This window comes from Temnothorax nylanderi, unplaced genomic scaffold (assembly GCF_030848795.1).
Source record: "Temnothorax nylanderi isolate EJ_2023f unplaced genomic scaffold, tnyl_v1.0 TNYL_tig0019_pilon, whole genome shotgun sequence".
Classification (NCBI taxonomy): domain Eukaryota; kingdom Metazoa; phylum Arthropoda; class Insecta; order Hymenoptera; family Formicidae; genus Temnothorax; species Temnothorax nylanderi.
The window spans coordinates 689,117-704,582 of NW_027249081.1; the positions used below are offsets into that span (position 1 = coordinate 689,117).

General features: G+C 36.2%; 1 protein-coding gene across 1 annotated transcript; it reads right to left on the minus strand.

Moving 5' to 3' along the window:
• Positions 1 to 3,974: 3,974 nt before the first annotated feature.
• Positions 3,975 to 14,326, minus strand: LOC139768906 (uncharacterized). The gene is made up of 4 exons (XM_071699551.1): positions 14,108 to 14,326; positions 12,943 to 13,017; positions 6,498 to 7,986; positions 3,975 to 5,935 (listed from the first exon to the last, which is right to left on the minus strand). Exons 1-4 carry the CDS (start codon positions 14,120 to 14,122, stop codon positions 4,332 to 4,334), a joined length of 3,183 nt encoding a protein of 1,060 aa, XP_071555652.1. The 5' UTR covers positions 14,123 to 14,326; the 3' UTR covers positions 3,975 to 4,331.
• Positions 14,327 to 15,466: the final 1,140 nt, after the last annotated feature.

The following is a 15,466-nucleotide window of genomic DNA, read 5'->3' on the forward strand; positions in this document are numbered from 1 at the left end:
GAAGCTGAAGTTGTAAAGAAAGGCTATTTTAATGTGATTTATCTTGCTACCATATGTTACATATGACGTGCTAAAAAGATTTACTTTGTTCAGGATTAAATAGATTAATGGAACTGTCAATTTTCGAAAGAATTCAATGTGTGAAAATTAAAATTAATAAGATTTGTGTCAAATATATATATTGAATTTATTATTAATCTTAATTTCTATGAAAACAAATTTTATGAGAAATTGAAAGTTTTAACGGTGTATTTAATTTTGAATAGAATAAAATGTTTAGCATCATACAGGTATAGCATAATAAGTAAAGTAACCCTTTTGTGCAATATTAATTTCAAGTCAAACTTTCGAGATTATAATTTGTAGAGTATTTAAAATCATAATTAATATATGCAGTTACTAAGAAACCTATTAAAAAGTGACTAATGTTTTTCTTTAGTTTGAAAAAAGTTATCTTTTGTTTAACTGTATAATAAGTTTATTTGGTGACCACGCCGATATTGATCAAAAACTGAATTCCTTCTTCGACCAAAATTCCTTAATCGCACTGTAATTCTTTCGCTATATTCGACCACTTGCAATGTTCTGAGATCAGATCTAAAATTAAGATTTTGTTAACATAAAACTTACTCAAAATTAATTGAATAATAATAAGAAAGACTCAAAATATCATTTAAGGGACGGATGTTGATTTTGCTCTTCTCTGATTGTCTGAACTGGTTTGGAATTTTTTATATGTCCATTTTTTATTGATATATCTGAATTGAACTGTATATTAGTATAGAGAGTATAAACCACCGTTTGCGTTTAATGAAGAATGACAGAAATATTGCGACGAAACTACCCAGACGAATTGTCATTCTTTACGTGCGATACGGTCTCAGTAGAAGTTTATTTCTTTTTAATGACACACACCGCTCGTCTCGACAGTTCCGTTCGCGAATTATCCCACAATTTTGTCAACGAGTTGACGTTTGCGGAATCGTGCTTAAGTCGGCTCTGTAAACGCACTTACCGTTAGTAGAAACGATATCACAAAAAAAGTATATTATTTTGCATTGTGTGAGATACACATTTGGAATCTTCAAACGAATGAAGAACAAAGAAATTTACGAGTAAATTTGACTTTCCATTAATTAAAATGCTCATCAAACTAACTTTCGCTTTTAAAATTTTATGAAAAAATAACGAAATTAATACATGCAAATTAATACTAAAAAATATTATTTTAATTATAAATTATAATTGTAAACATATTCTACATTATTATTAAATACGTAATATATTACATTATTAATTTTTATACATTATTATTATATGTGATAGATCATTATTATTACTGTAACACAGGACTATACGTATACCGTGCGTGCAACACGACAATCATCTTCAACGACTGTCGGGAGCTGACAGAGGGGTACCTGTGCAGGCACTTAAACTCAAGTGAGACTTTTCTAAGTGATGCGTTTCACGCGTTGCTTGCTTTCTACGGTAAAGCCGCAAAGCCACCGGTTAGGAATGCCGCGCGGTGATACAATCTGATTTAAATTTGACGCTATTTGCTCTTCTTACCTATGATTACCTAACGGCGGATAATTCCGTTTCGCAATGCAGCGCCGGCGGTCACGCAATCTCTCCCTCATCATCAGCGTCCTCACCATCGGCTAGATCGCTGCATGGAATCCCAGCACTGTGCGCATAACGACGAGCTCGAATGATGATTGCCGGTTCATGCCGGATGACTTGCGAAAAGGCGCGGATGAGTAGCTTCGCCCGTCATTAGAATCGAGGGAGTGCCCTGAAAATCGCTCGATGATTCCCCCGGAATCAAAACCCCTAGAAATTAGATTTTTATTTCTGGCACAAACTTTTATACATTATTGATTACAATGATTGTTTATTTGTAAACTCATATATACGGATGGAATAATAATTCTTCAATAATGCTAGAAATGATGTATTTTAGATATTAAATGACAGAGAGAGAACGAGAGAAAGAGAGAGGAGAAGAGTTAGTCTCACTAAATTATATAATTAATAACAAGTTTGATATTTTCAAAATATTCTCGTTGATTTTTTTTAAATTTTATTCGACATACCATTTAGAGAACAAATACTTCGAGCATTCCGATTACGTTGTGATGATAGTATACCATCTCGGGTATACCATCAGCAACGCAGATTATTCAGTAGCCCGGTAATGACGGTATGATATTTACATTTTATAGAGAGATATTTCCATGGAAAATGATATCGGAATGAGTATCAAATGTGCGGTTTCCATATATTCGACGTATGTACGCGGAAAATTGATTTGTGTTAATTTTGACGTTCCATTCGCGAGCCTATTTATACGACCGCGACGTAGAAATACCTGGTTGTATCTTCATACAAGCGTGAAACATTTCACACGACTTGTTAACGTTTAACGTGTAGATTATTAAAACGTCACGCTACGTTAATTACTATTTGTCAGACTTTTTAACGAGTCAAACTGCAAGCTGTAATTTGCGAGTACTGGCATTACGGAAAATCGCGCTATGGCTCGCTGAGCGATACGCAACGATGCTCTCGGAGATACAGAGTGTGTTACCAAATTTTATTGCAGATAGAAAATGTAGTTTAGCTAGGTGAATGTGAAACATAATGAAATTGGGTAATGTGAGAAGGAAGACATAAACTCAACTTCGTTGTTATTCACACCGCAAATATTACGCTTATTTCGCTTGCAAAGTATCTCTTTAAATTTAAATAGATACAGATACAAGATACATCACGTACATTTTTAATTTAACATTTTCTTGATATTATGTCAATTATAAAAAATAATTAATAGAACAAATCATCCCTACCAAATATCAAGATAACATTGCTAGCTCTATCTTGTTATTCTTAACACAATACAAGTTTGTAAAAATATTTGTAAGATAAATTTTATTCATCTTTTTTTTATCCATAATTATCTATGTCGATAATTCAGTTCTCTGAGCCTCATAATATGCCTCGTTATATGCTATCTACCGCGGGCATAATATCCATTAATGATAACATGAGATTTGTAAATTTGCATGCAGATGAAGTTTGGAGCGTTCATTAAAAAAAATTAAAAATTGTTTTAATTAAAAAAAATTAAAAATATATATATTTATATAAAAAACCATAAAATTATAACATAAAAACCAATTTAAAAGTAATAAACAAATAACGAAACATAAAGAAAAGAGCAGAATAAAAAGAATAAAAGCCAGAATAAAAAGAACAGAAACGTTGATTCCTGTGATTTGTGGTAAAATATACAAGTGTAAAAACAATCTCTAAGATTTTTGACTGTAAGAATAAAATAGTTTGTTAATAGTCGGTCTCTAAAAGATTTTTTATGCATTTATATCAAATTTAAATGTCTATAAATGAGTTTTAATCTTGTCAAAAAATATTTTAAAATTCTTGAAAACAATATATACATATACACATACACACAAACATACACACATACCGAGATTTTTTAAAATAGCGATTTTTCGACGTTTCAGAACATTCTGAACACATTGGCAGCGGCAACTAAAAAAAAATTTTTTTTACGAAAACAGCTTCCTCTATGAGGAAGCAAAATGTAATAACAATAGAATAAGAATGTATATAAAATAAACAATACTACAAGAAATAACGTATGAAAATAGAAAATATATTGTACAAAACTTACACATGCATCCATTCCATTGCCATAACTATCGTATTACATTACAGTATTAATAACAGTAATAAATCGTTTTCTATTTGTAGTTAACAATATTACCACAAAAAATTTTCTTATATATTATAATACTTGCAAATCGCTTTTTATTTCTTTCCAACAATAACAAAATAATTTTAGATAGTTATATGGTCATACGATATAAAATACAAGATATAACGTTTTATTATAAAATATAATAAAGGTATAACGCGTATATAATGTAAATTGCAAAACCGTTTAAAGTCACTATTAAAATCGAAATAAATTAGAAAACGCAGTAAATAATTGAAAAAGATAATTTTTAATAATAAATATATATTTATAAAAAGTATTTATAAAAACTGAAATTTGTGTTACAAATAAATCTTCATTAATATGAAGGCAGTATTGTAAGTTGGCTTTTTTCTATCCATACATTAATATCTATTTTTCAATAGATCAGTCGCACGTATCATTTTGAAATATTCAAATAGCGCAAGAGTGCAAGAACCGTATAAAATGTGCTCGAGAAACGTTTGAAAGATTGGAAAGTCTCTTAGACATTTTTTATGGCGCACTTTAGACGCTTGTTTAACGTTACTAATACTAGGCTGTTACATTAATTCTCTACTTTACTGGCGGTATTTTCGTCGTACTGAATGGACGGTACCATAGGCGGCTTGAAGCCGTACTCCATTTTCGATTGCCTGAAACTTCCGTGATGATGCTGCGTTTCCGGCTGCCTGGATTTCCTCAGAGCTAACGATTGAGAGCTCGTGGAGAATTGCGGCGACTTTATTTGCGAGAACACCTTGCTCTGCGAGGTTTTGCGCGGCGGCGCAGGACCCACGTACTCATCCTTGACCGCCTTATCCTTCTCCACTAGATTGTACAGGAACTGCCGTCCGAAGGACGGTACCGCGTACGACGTCGCGGCCGTGTGCGGTCGCAGGATCACGTGACTGCCAAACTTCTTCGGCAGTATCACCAGTTTGACGTTGGAGAAGTGTGCCGTGGGAACGAAATTCTTGCCGACGTCGATATTGTAGTCGTACGCCGACGGTTTGCCGTAGGGAATGCTGTAAAACTGCGACACGTTCTGTAACGGGTGCGGCCCGAACGTCAGGCCGCCGGCAGCACCGTGGAGATTCGCGTCCTCGCCGGCAAAGACCGCTTCCTGCGGCTTCGGGTAATATTTCGTAAATCTGGTCTCGATCGGGCCGCTGCCGTCGGTCGGCCTGTCCGTGTTCGCGCGGTACGGTCGAGAGGGCCGCGAGGAAGTCGTCGGTTTCTCCGTGGCTTTTTCTATCGGCACCGTTGCGTGCGCCGGCTGCTGGTCGATCGGTGCCGCCGAGTATGCCGGGTAGCTGGCCGCTGGCAGTCTCACGTGCACCGGGTACGGAGGAGGCAGTGGCTGCACTACTAATCGCTGGACCGTATATGGCACCCTTTTCTCGACCACCCGTTCGATGTGGAGCGGATAGATATGTGGCCTTTCCACCACACGGTTGACCGGCACCTGCACGTGCACGGGATACGACTGCGGCAAAGGTACCGGTACCGGTATCGGTACCGGCACTTGCATCTGTACCTTCTTCTCGACCAGTCGCTCCACCGGAATCTTCTTCTCGATCTCGATCGGATGCGGCACGTGAACGGTCTTCTCGATCGGATAAGGCCGCGGGATCGGCACCAGGAAACCACCGTTCGCGGGCGATCCTTCGGGAATTATCCTGAGAAGAAGTTGCGGGACCTGCGGTTGCCTTATCTCCGGCGATCGAAATGAGTGCTGATGATCGTACGGTTGATTTGATTGCGGCTGCTGCAATTGCGAGTACTGATACGTACTCGGTACGTACGATTTTACGAGCTCGCTCGCTGTTTCTTGCCTCGTGGACGTTCCAACGGGTTTTACGCGTGGCGGTATGCCGTTATCGTTGCCGTTAAAATTATGCCGTACATTAGATTGATCGTATAACGTGTCATCAAATTGATTCGGGGCGAACAGAACGGGACCGACAGACTGCATGCTGTTGTATTTGAACGTTGGCTGCAACTCGAGGGATGTTTGCTCGTGAGTACTCGATGAATATTCGGCGCCCACGGCCGAAGCCGTCGGTTTGCCAACGTCATTTTCGAGGGCATTGTATTCGTACTGATTAAGCTTCTGCGGGAACGTGGACGCGTGCGCCTTAACGACGCTCTTTTCGCCCTGGTCATTACCTGGAACGGAAGTCGTATATTAACGCATTGTCTACCGCATTCCACCACGTATGGGTGAAAACGGGCAATTTCTAGTGGCGCTGATGCGTGATTTGATAATGCGAGTATTATGACGCGCATATGGCGAGATTAGTCCGTCGTTGTACGTTAATGTGTAAGCTTGCATCATATAGACTTTTTTCCGCGTTAAAGAAATTTGGTGAAAGTTTAATGTCGTCTCGAAATTATTATTAGGGCAATTCTCTTTTATCTCAGCTTTCATATGGGATTTTGAGCGGAATAGTGATAGTTCTGTATAAAAATGAAATATACAATTAATAAATAAAAATAAAATACAGACGTATTATTTTTACGTTAATATATTCCTATTACATTTTTCATAATTTTAATCTTAAAATGGCTCTTCATAATTAAAATTCAAGTGATTAAATGATAATTGAAGTTCAGATATAAGAGTTTTCTAATATTCATTGATAACTGTTTTTTTTTTTAAGATTAAAATTAAACTAAAATGAAATAAACAAATAAACGATGAGACAATCGATCGATGAGCTTATATTACCTTGATAACTATCGTAAGTCGATCGCACTTCTGATTGCTCGATCTGATCGTACGGCTGTTTCAATCTCTGCGAACTCCCAATATTGTTCGTTTCGATGACACCGAGGTTTGCAGTCTGTTGAATGTATTCCGGGGGATAATGAATCTCGTGCACCGGCGCGGTATGGTAGATCTCGACGGACTTTTGAATCTCGACGGAGTCGTTGGGAACTTTTTGTATGTCAACTTCAGCACGCTTCTCGACCTCGTCGCGTTCAAAACTCTCATCCTGGTAATCGATAAGCGATTGGTTCCCATTGTTCCTGATAAAATCCTTATCCACAGTTGCTAGACGTTGTAAATCATCTTGGGGATCATCTTGGGGATATTCCTCGATGTTCATCATGGCAGATTGTTCATTGTTATTTGTTAAATCTGCTTGGTTGGCGTTCACCAACGTGATCCCGACTTGCAGAGGATTCAGCATGGCCGAGGACGTTATGCTCGCGGAAGCCGCCGTTTTGAAGCCTTCGGCGTTGGTCTCCGAGATAATCTCGGCGTTCTCGACTTGTCTATAGGTTTCGGATGCATCGTCCATATAATCAGCAATCATCTCCCGTGTTTCTCTATCAGGTAAGTCGGCCACTACGATGGGGCCTGAAAATCTCGCTTGAAACGAAGGAATGATCTCCACGGTCGTCGACGTTCTTACAACGGTTTCCGATTTTTTTTCAGACTCCATAGATTTCTCTATGGTTTTTTCGTCCGCGGTATCATTACGCGCTCGAGATAATCTCGCTAGTGGCGTTGGAAGAATTTCAGGCACGACGTCGTTCTCGAGGATTGAAGCGATATTGCTCGACGGCGAGCTTTCCGTTGTGATTTTGCTGAAAACTTTATCAGAATTCTCCGCGGACGTTTCAGAATTCAACTTAATATCGTCAGAAAACGAATCATCTGCCAAATTACTTTCCTCCTTTACTGCGAGCACAAATGGTTTCTGAGTAGCCGACGCGTATGACCTTTTACCGGTGTCTTCATTTTCGAGAGGCGATACAGTGTTGATGTAAGGCTTCGGAAAGCTCGCGTACTCGTCGTCCTTTCGGCCCTCGCTGATCCGAATGATAGTCCTGACAATCGTTCCGTCACGCGGCTGATCCTGGACTTTTTTTCCGAAATTGCCGGCATTTTCGACAAGGAGCGCATCCTCGGTGTACCCCGACTCGTGACTTGGATATTCTTCAAATGGATACTTGTCGGTTGACTCTAAACGGATACTTGTCTCGGAGAGCGGCGTCGCATAAATCGATCCTGACGAGGAGGAATCGGTCGTGGAAACATCATTCGATCCTCTCTCCTCGCTGGCGTGAACTGCTGATCTACTTAATCCGGTATTCGCGAAATCGTCAGAATGATCTTCGGTGCCTGTCTGCTCAGAACTCGTCGCTTCTACGTCCGTTACGTATGGCTGCACTATCTGCTTCCCCGGCAAATCCGTGTAATCGACAGCCTGAAAAATAAATCAGTTAAAATAATTGTCTAGAAAATTCACAATCACTCGGAATAATTTTACGATGAAAATTACGTTGGAAAATTGCGGAGTTACATATATTATTTCCCACGAAATCCTAGAAGTAAAAATTTAATAGAATTGTCATATATATAAACATATTATATAATGCAAATCGGTTTTGTTAATTAAGAAAAATATTTATTTCAATTACCGCAACTTAATATACATTATATTATTACTAATTTGCATTAGCGTAGTATTATTGATTACTTATTGATACATAAATATTAAATTGAATGAATTCGCGTACGCTTATACTGATAACTTATCCAAAAGTGAATTTTATATATTTTACAGCATGTTGTGTAAAAGAACTAAAAGTTGAAAAAGTTGAAAAATAAAACATTAATAATAAAATGTTATTTACTGTATTTTGTAATACATATATATATTTTTATTCCTTAACTTTTATGTAGGTAAGAATTTATAGAAACGAAACCATCAGACTCATTTGATATTAATGCAACCATGATTATCGTTTTCCACTCATCTTCATGAGAATATTAACATAAATTAGGTTTGCGGGAAAATTTATTTTACCGGCTATGTAACTCATTGCACAATATCAAGAAGCTCTCTTCTTTCCTTCATTTCCTCAAGCAGCCTTAATTATTTCGAACGCTCGTTAACTTTCCTCATTCTATCACGTTGAAATTATTCATTTATTTATTTTTTAAACTCTTTCTGCGGTATCTGACCTGACATCGATGTTGTTGACCGGAGGAGGATACGAGATACTCGATCGTATCTAAGCGCCACGGATCTCCAAACGAAGCAAATCGCGGTGACCCAGAAGATTTTGCAAAAAGAAGGCGTAAAAAGCGCGAGGTATAGCGCACTCACGGATAAAAATCGACGACAAACGTGCTTCGACTATTCCAAGCAACGATATCGACATACTTTTTTTGCGAGATAAAAAACTAATATAGTAGCTGATATATTGTACGCATATTACATGTATATACTGCGCAAAAGTGTGATCGAAAGAACAACACTTTCGAAAAAGTTTGTAGCTAATCTTTTGATCATTTATCACGATTCGAGCGGCCAACTTTCTCGAAAACGTGACTGTTAATTATTGCCTCTTAAAGGGACTAAATGGACATGGAAATCGATAAATTTGTAAAGAATAGTAAAATAAACCGTCAAAGTAAGTTTCACTAATTGTAAGCAGATATCTATCGCTGCGAGAAATCAGTTTTCGAAAACAGTTTGAGAGAAAAGCTCTGGCTATATGGAACGGACACACCCATTAAAAAGAATCTGCTGCACCCCGTATATAGTTTCCCATCGTAATCCCGCGCGGCGATCTTTCCGCATCGCGCGGGAGATCGGCCGGCGCGGCGCGCGGTGGCTGAAAATAACGCATCTGATGGCGGTCGCCCGGCGCGAGAGAAAGGTGCAGTTACGGTACCAACGCCGATCTCCCTTTCTCCCGTGGCGTTCGAGCGAGAAGAAAGGAGAAACGAGAAAGAGATGCGCCGCATTCCTGTATCGCGCGCGCAAAAGAAAAACCAGTGAGAGTCGAGTAAATCCCGATGGTCCAGCGAGAACGAAGCGGAGCCGATACGTCCTCAATCCAACGACCGGTGGACCCTTTACTTTCTCCTTATTTGCCGAAACCACATATTTTGCTTTCTTTCACAAAACACGTGTTTCTGGTATTTCTAATTGAACGGTTCATAGCGTAACGAAGAAGAGAAGTAAATTCGATTAGATTGAGGTTTGAAGCTATATCTCTTTGTAGGATAATAATCTCATTACGAATTTACTTCGTTCTTTTATTTATTAATATAAATATATTAAATAATATATTTGTATTATTGAATATAAAATTCTTTTATATTCCTCCCCCATTTTCCAATTGTAATTTTTATATTTCTCAACGCTTCAAATTTCGTGTAATTAATTCGAACGATTTTACAATTACCAGTTAAATGTGAATCAAGATTTGCTTGAATTTAATTGACAAAATTTAGTTGCTTAATTGTTAAATTCTTAAAACTTAATTTGGCAAAATTCTTTAACTTTTAATAAATAAATTACTATTTATTAGAAATATAAACTATTTTTTATACAAATAGTTATTCGATTTTGTATAATATATATATATATGCTATATACCATATACCTTTTCTGGAAGAAATATTATTATATATTCAGAGAAAATTATATTATACTTTTTGAGATTTGTCTGCCTTTTATGGCATTCAAATATTTTTCATATTTTGTTTTGCCAATGACCCAGTTTGAACAGTATTCTTAGTGAACTAGAAGCGTCAGGAACTTTTTGCGTGTGTTACGGATCTGTGATGCTGCATGGATGCATACATATTACGAATAAATCAAGACATAATTGACTATGGTTTGGCTTATCCGATACGGATATGGAGAGAAGTGGTGCATTAAAATAATAATAGTGAACAACACACTCATACACACACACAGAGAGAGAAGCTTTTGTGGGGCAAATGTGTTAATAAAGTAACCATAACTTCGAGGCAACTCGCCGAGGTACCAATAGTCTGATGCATCAAGAACGAGTGGTCTTATCTTTCCAGTTTGGTACATGATTTATATACAAACACATCGCAAACAACTTTCTCCATATATTATTCCCCTGTCATAAGAAAATAAATAATCATCAAGTTATATCTGCATATTTTATTAATGAAATCAAAATAATAGAGAATGACTCATCTTAACGCACATGCATATCCTTTTCTCAATCTTCTTTCTTTTTTTTGTTACCCAAAAACTGCAAATGTCGCTAAATGAATCGAAAGAGTAAAAATTGAAAAGACTCGCACGATGCAACATTAATCTAACCGATTTTTTTCAAGCATTTGAAATAGTCGATCGAGATATAATTTTCTCAGCTTTCCGACCGGAAAATTTCAGTCGCGCAGCTATCAATCGTACACTTGACAAACGTCGATCGATTCGTTTCCCTACGTTGCGTGACATTGTGTAACATACGATGGTGCGCGATGGTGCATTTCGTTGGCACAACGGTAATCACCGGCGCAGCGAACGAATTTACGTCCGCGTGTGGCCACTTTCACTGGCGAGTTTCCTTTTAACGCGAAAAAAAATGCACGCTCTTCGTGCCCGTCGGGCGCATTCTCCGCCCGTTGTCGCATTTTACCTTGTCCCTGACAACGTTCCGCCAGTGCGCGCCTCTTAATTCAGCCACGGTATTTGTACAATAACAATTGCATGAATTTGACCCGGAATGCGCTCGAAACAACTACGATTAAATCACCCGCTGACGCGACTCATGACTGCCCGACGCGAAATTTTCACCGTTTATCCTTAAACGGTTTAAAGCGTGTTTTTATTTCGCGTGAGAGTATAAAGAAATCTGGAGATTTCAATTTTACTACAGGAAAACGCGTTCACTTTCAATGAGCAAACTGTTAAATTAAAAAATTTATATTTATCTCATAAACACTCAAAATAAAAAATGTATATGCTAATTATTTTTCATATATACATACACGCACGCACAATTGATCGTTTTTAATTGAAGAAAATGAATAGGAATAGAAAGGGAAAGAGAGAAGTTTCTTTTTTGTATTATTATAAATTATGCATGCAAAAATAATTGTCAATTTTATGATGCTTTTATAAAGTTTAAAACTATGTGATTATTTTTTCTCCAGCTTATCTTATACGTGGTATTCCTGATTAATATGATAAATATAGAATTGACATTTCTGAATCTCTTCTTCAAAATGACAATGATATTATATCCGTAACAAACTTCTTGGATAATTTTATATTCTATACTAGAAATTTCTTGGCAGGCAAAGCAAAGTACATTCTGACACGAAAATTTCCAAAGTATGCAAATAAAGATGTACGCGAAAGTATTCGACTTTCCTGACCACCAATTTCTCTGGAATAATTAAATTTCAAAATTCTAATCATTGGCGTAAACTCATCTAATTTTATAAATTAATTAAATAACATTTGTATTTATATTACTTGTTATTTATATAAAATACTTAATTTTGGGTTAATTTATATTTTATATACCTATTATTCGCGAATTAGTAATATCTCGTTTTATCAATAAATTTTATCGTTGTACACAGCGCGATGTGAATGGTGTGAAGAAAAATTAATTGTTCGCGTTTTTCAATGGAACGGCTGTCGCTACGCGAAAGACATTTTAGAAAAGGTGGGAACCGCAGGCAATGAACTATTTCGTGTGTGGCACAAACACGTTGCAAGTGAAAATGTTCTCTTTCTCTCTCTATTTCTCGAGACCACGACATTCACTCAGTCCACGCTAGCTCCCAGCTGTAATTCATCTCGGCTCGTCGCGCCTATACGTAAAGTAGCACTTGAATGACGCGCTGCAAGTAGATCGAGGTTAAAGATTTCTATGCCCCAAGGTTAAGGATGTTTGTAAGTACTCTATTCGCCTAAACTCTAGGGCTCATCCTTACGGCCCCCCTACGGCTATAGCTGTCGGAATTAACAGAAGAAACTCTGTTGACGAGACACGCGCTTCAATCATCTTCGAACTTTCTCTACCATGTATTGGAACCATCGATCTAGATTTAATTACGAGTGTTTTCGATCGTACAGTTTTTGACCATCCTCAAAATCACTTTCTCTCAAAAATAAATTAAGATAGAAAGAATTTGCATCTGTGCACAATATTTTTCTCGTATTTTTTCAAGGCTTGTATAACTTATGGATTATTCATTTTTTTTTTGCTCAAAACAGTTTAAAGTAACTAAAGATAAAGAGTAATTGTAACTTTTGATATAGATATATAATTTATTATAAGTAAATAACAAAGCGGTATATTTTAATAACTTTCTCAGAAAAATTCACTGCTAGTGATCTACATAATATAATACTATTTGCCGAGTTTACCTTTTCATTATTCAAATTTGCGGTGTTATGTTCCGAAGATGCAGTTACGAATGCCGCCCATGTTATAAGAGCAACCTGTAAGGAGAATAATTATAATACATTCCGTGCGTCAAAAAAATGACACAGTTATCTAGATTTTAATATAAAACTATAGATAACCGTAAATTTATAAAATGCAATTTGTTGTAAAAATATAGTATAATACAATTTAATTTTTGGAAAAAATTTTTATGTTACAGTTTTTTGTATTTCTATCTGTGTATAATAATAGATAAATAAAATAATAAGATTTTGAGACGATTAAACTACATTTTTATTACATAATAAGTTTTATAAAATTAAATTTTTCCCTTTGTTTCTTTTAATAAAAGTAAGATGTATCATCATGATTATTCATTGACTTTAAAGATTACAGTTAACATAAATTAGTCTAAAGTATTAATCTAAGGTAAATAAATATATGTGTAGAAAGTCATGTAATATATAATCAATTAAGATAGTTTTAAATTGCTCTGTCAACACTTACTCTTAATTAACTTATAATTAATATAATAAAGTTAAAGTATGGAAATTATATTTTATATATTATATTTTTAAATTTAATTTTGTGAACGAGTAAGACTTTATTTTTATATTCGACAACATTTGGCTAATGTCGTGACAATTCGACCATTGGTTTTGGTCAGATTAATCGTCAAGACTTTTTCGACCATGGGTTTTGGTCGTTTCTAAATTGGCCCAAATGGTCGAAAAAGTCTTGACGATTAATCTGACCAAAACCAATGGTCGAATTGTCACGACATTAGCCAAACGTTGTCGAATATAAAAATAGAGTCTTTCTCGTTTATTAATTATTATTGGCGAAACAAATACATATACTTTTCTTTGATTTTGTAATTAGTGTTTGATATATAAAGACCGAGTTACATTTAACTATTGTCTTTACATTTATTTATTTATTTATATTAATTTATTGTTCATTAATTTACAGTTATTCAGAATTTAGAATCTATTTTAAAAATACAAATACGTAATGTCAAAATATTAAATGTTAAATATGAAAATTTTCTAATGAAAATGTCCTCGCATTTAGACTTACAATTAGTTAATTAAAACATTCTACTAAAGTGCGGAAAGAAGAAACATAAAAACCGATTTAACTCACAGCGTAGAGTCTCATATCTTCTGCCTTAATGCATTAATGAGCAAGAGCTTCGGGAACGAGCAGCACAAGTTCTCCGCGTATTCTTGCCGCCGACGATTTCCGATTCTCTTTGCACGCCTCTAACCGCGCGATGTTTCTCGCGTGCACGTCCGGACGCGTGCACTCCGCAACGAGGCAGTGTGTACTACTTCATCTTGACGCGATACAGTTGACTTAAGCCGAAGCTCCAGTTATCCCCACGCCAACGAGTCGAGAAGCCGCGGCAGCCACCTACGAAATCCCTCCAGCATCCCAATGCACGCCTCACGCTCCTCACCTGTGTCGCTTACCTGGGCAGAAGCAAGAGGTCCCGTCGTCGTGTGAGGAGGAAGCCACGAGGAGAGGAGAGAGGCAGGGACAGCCGTGGAGGGTGAATGGCTCGGAGAGAGAGATTAGCGATGGGTATGCGACGCGACGTAGGACGCAGTTTTCCTTATTAGCCCCGAATCGCGGAAATTAACCTTCGGCAAATCTCGAATACATTTTCAAACAGGAATTAATTTTCAAACTAAACAGGATCTCATACGGATCTCCCAGGAAATAGTATCTTTCTGCCAAAATTTAATATCCTGCGAAGGCACGTCATCTTAATGTTATTTCGTAAGATATATATAATTTAATAATGATTTTTTTTTCTTAAAAAATTATTACACGCAGAATATACGTCTATGATGCAGAATAACTGAGAATCTTTTATTTGTTTGGATTTTGGTCGTCTTATATTCATCAGTAGCGGAACACGAGGTGGTGAAAGTGACATTGGCCGCTTCAAGAGGGGGTTTTAATGACTCTTCAATTTTCCTCTCTTTCATTTTCTCGAATGTTATGCACGTCGTTATACTTATACGGCATTCGATTTCACCGAAGCAATTAAATTGATTTTTGGATAGGAGCGATAAAAAATAGAAGGTTGATTATATTATATTTGACAAGATTGATAAGCGCGAAGTACAAAAACACGAATAAAGTGTATTATACAAAGAAAGAATTGCTTTGAAATAGAAAATTGAAAATATTACTATTATTCTTTAATATTATTTCTTAAAACATTTACATCTCGATGTTCTACTCTTTATATATAAATTCACAAAATTTAGCAGTGAGATATAAATTAGAGACTGATATTTTTATGTATTTTATGTATATTTATATAATTTTATTTAGCTATACGCATATCTACATAAATATATTTAAATTTATGGAATAATATACAACAACGCACACATTTTATAGAAAGAAAGCGAACGATTAGTTACAATATTAGATTTATAAAATTAATTATTTTTCTATGCAATTTTTAAATATAGTTCTTAATTTAGA

Excerpts from the sequence above, each read along its gene's own strand:
- LOC139768906 (XM_071699551.1), bottom strand. Across the intron at positions 7,987-12,942 it reads CAAATTTGAATAATGAAAAG|GCTGTCGATTACACGGATTT; the intron begins GTAAACTCGGCA and ends TTTATTTTTCAG. Across the intron at positions 5,936-6,497 it reads GACTTACGATAGTTATCAAG|GTAATGACCAGGGCGAAAAG; the intron begins GTAATATAAGCT and ends CTTCCGTTCCAG.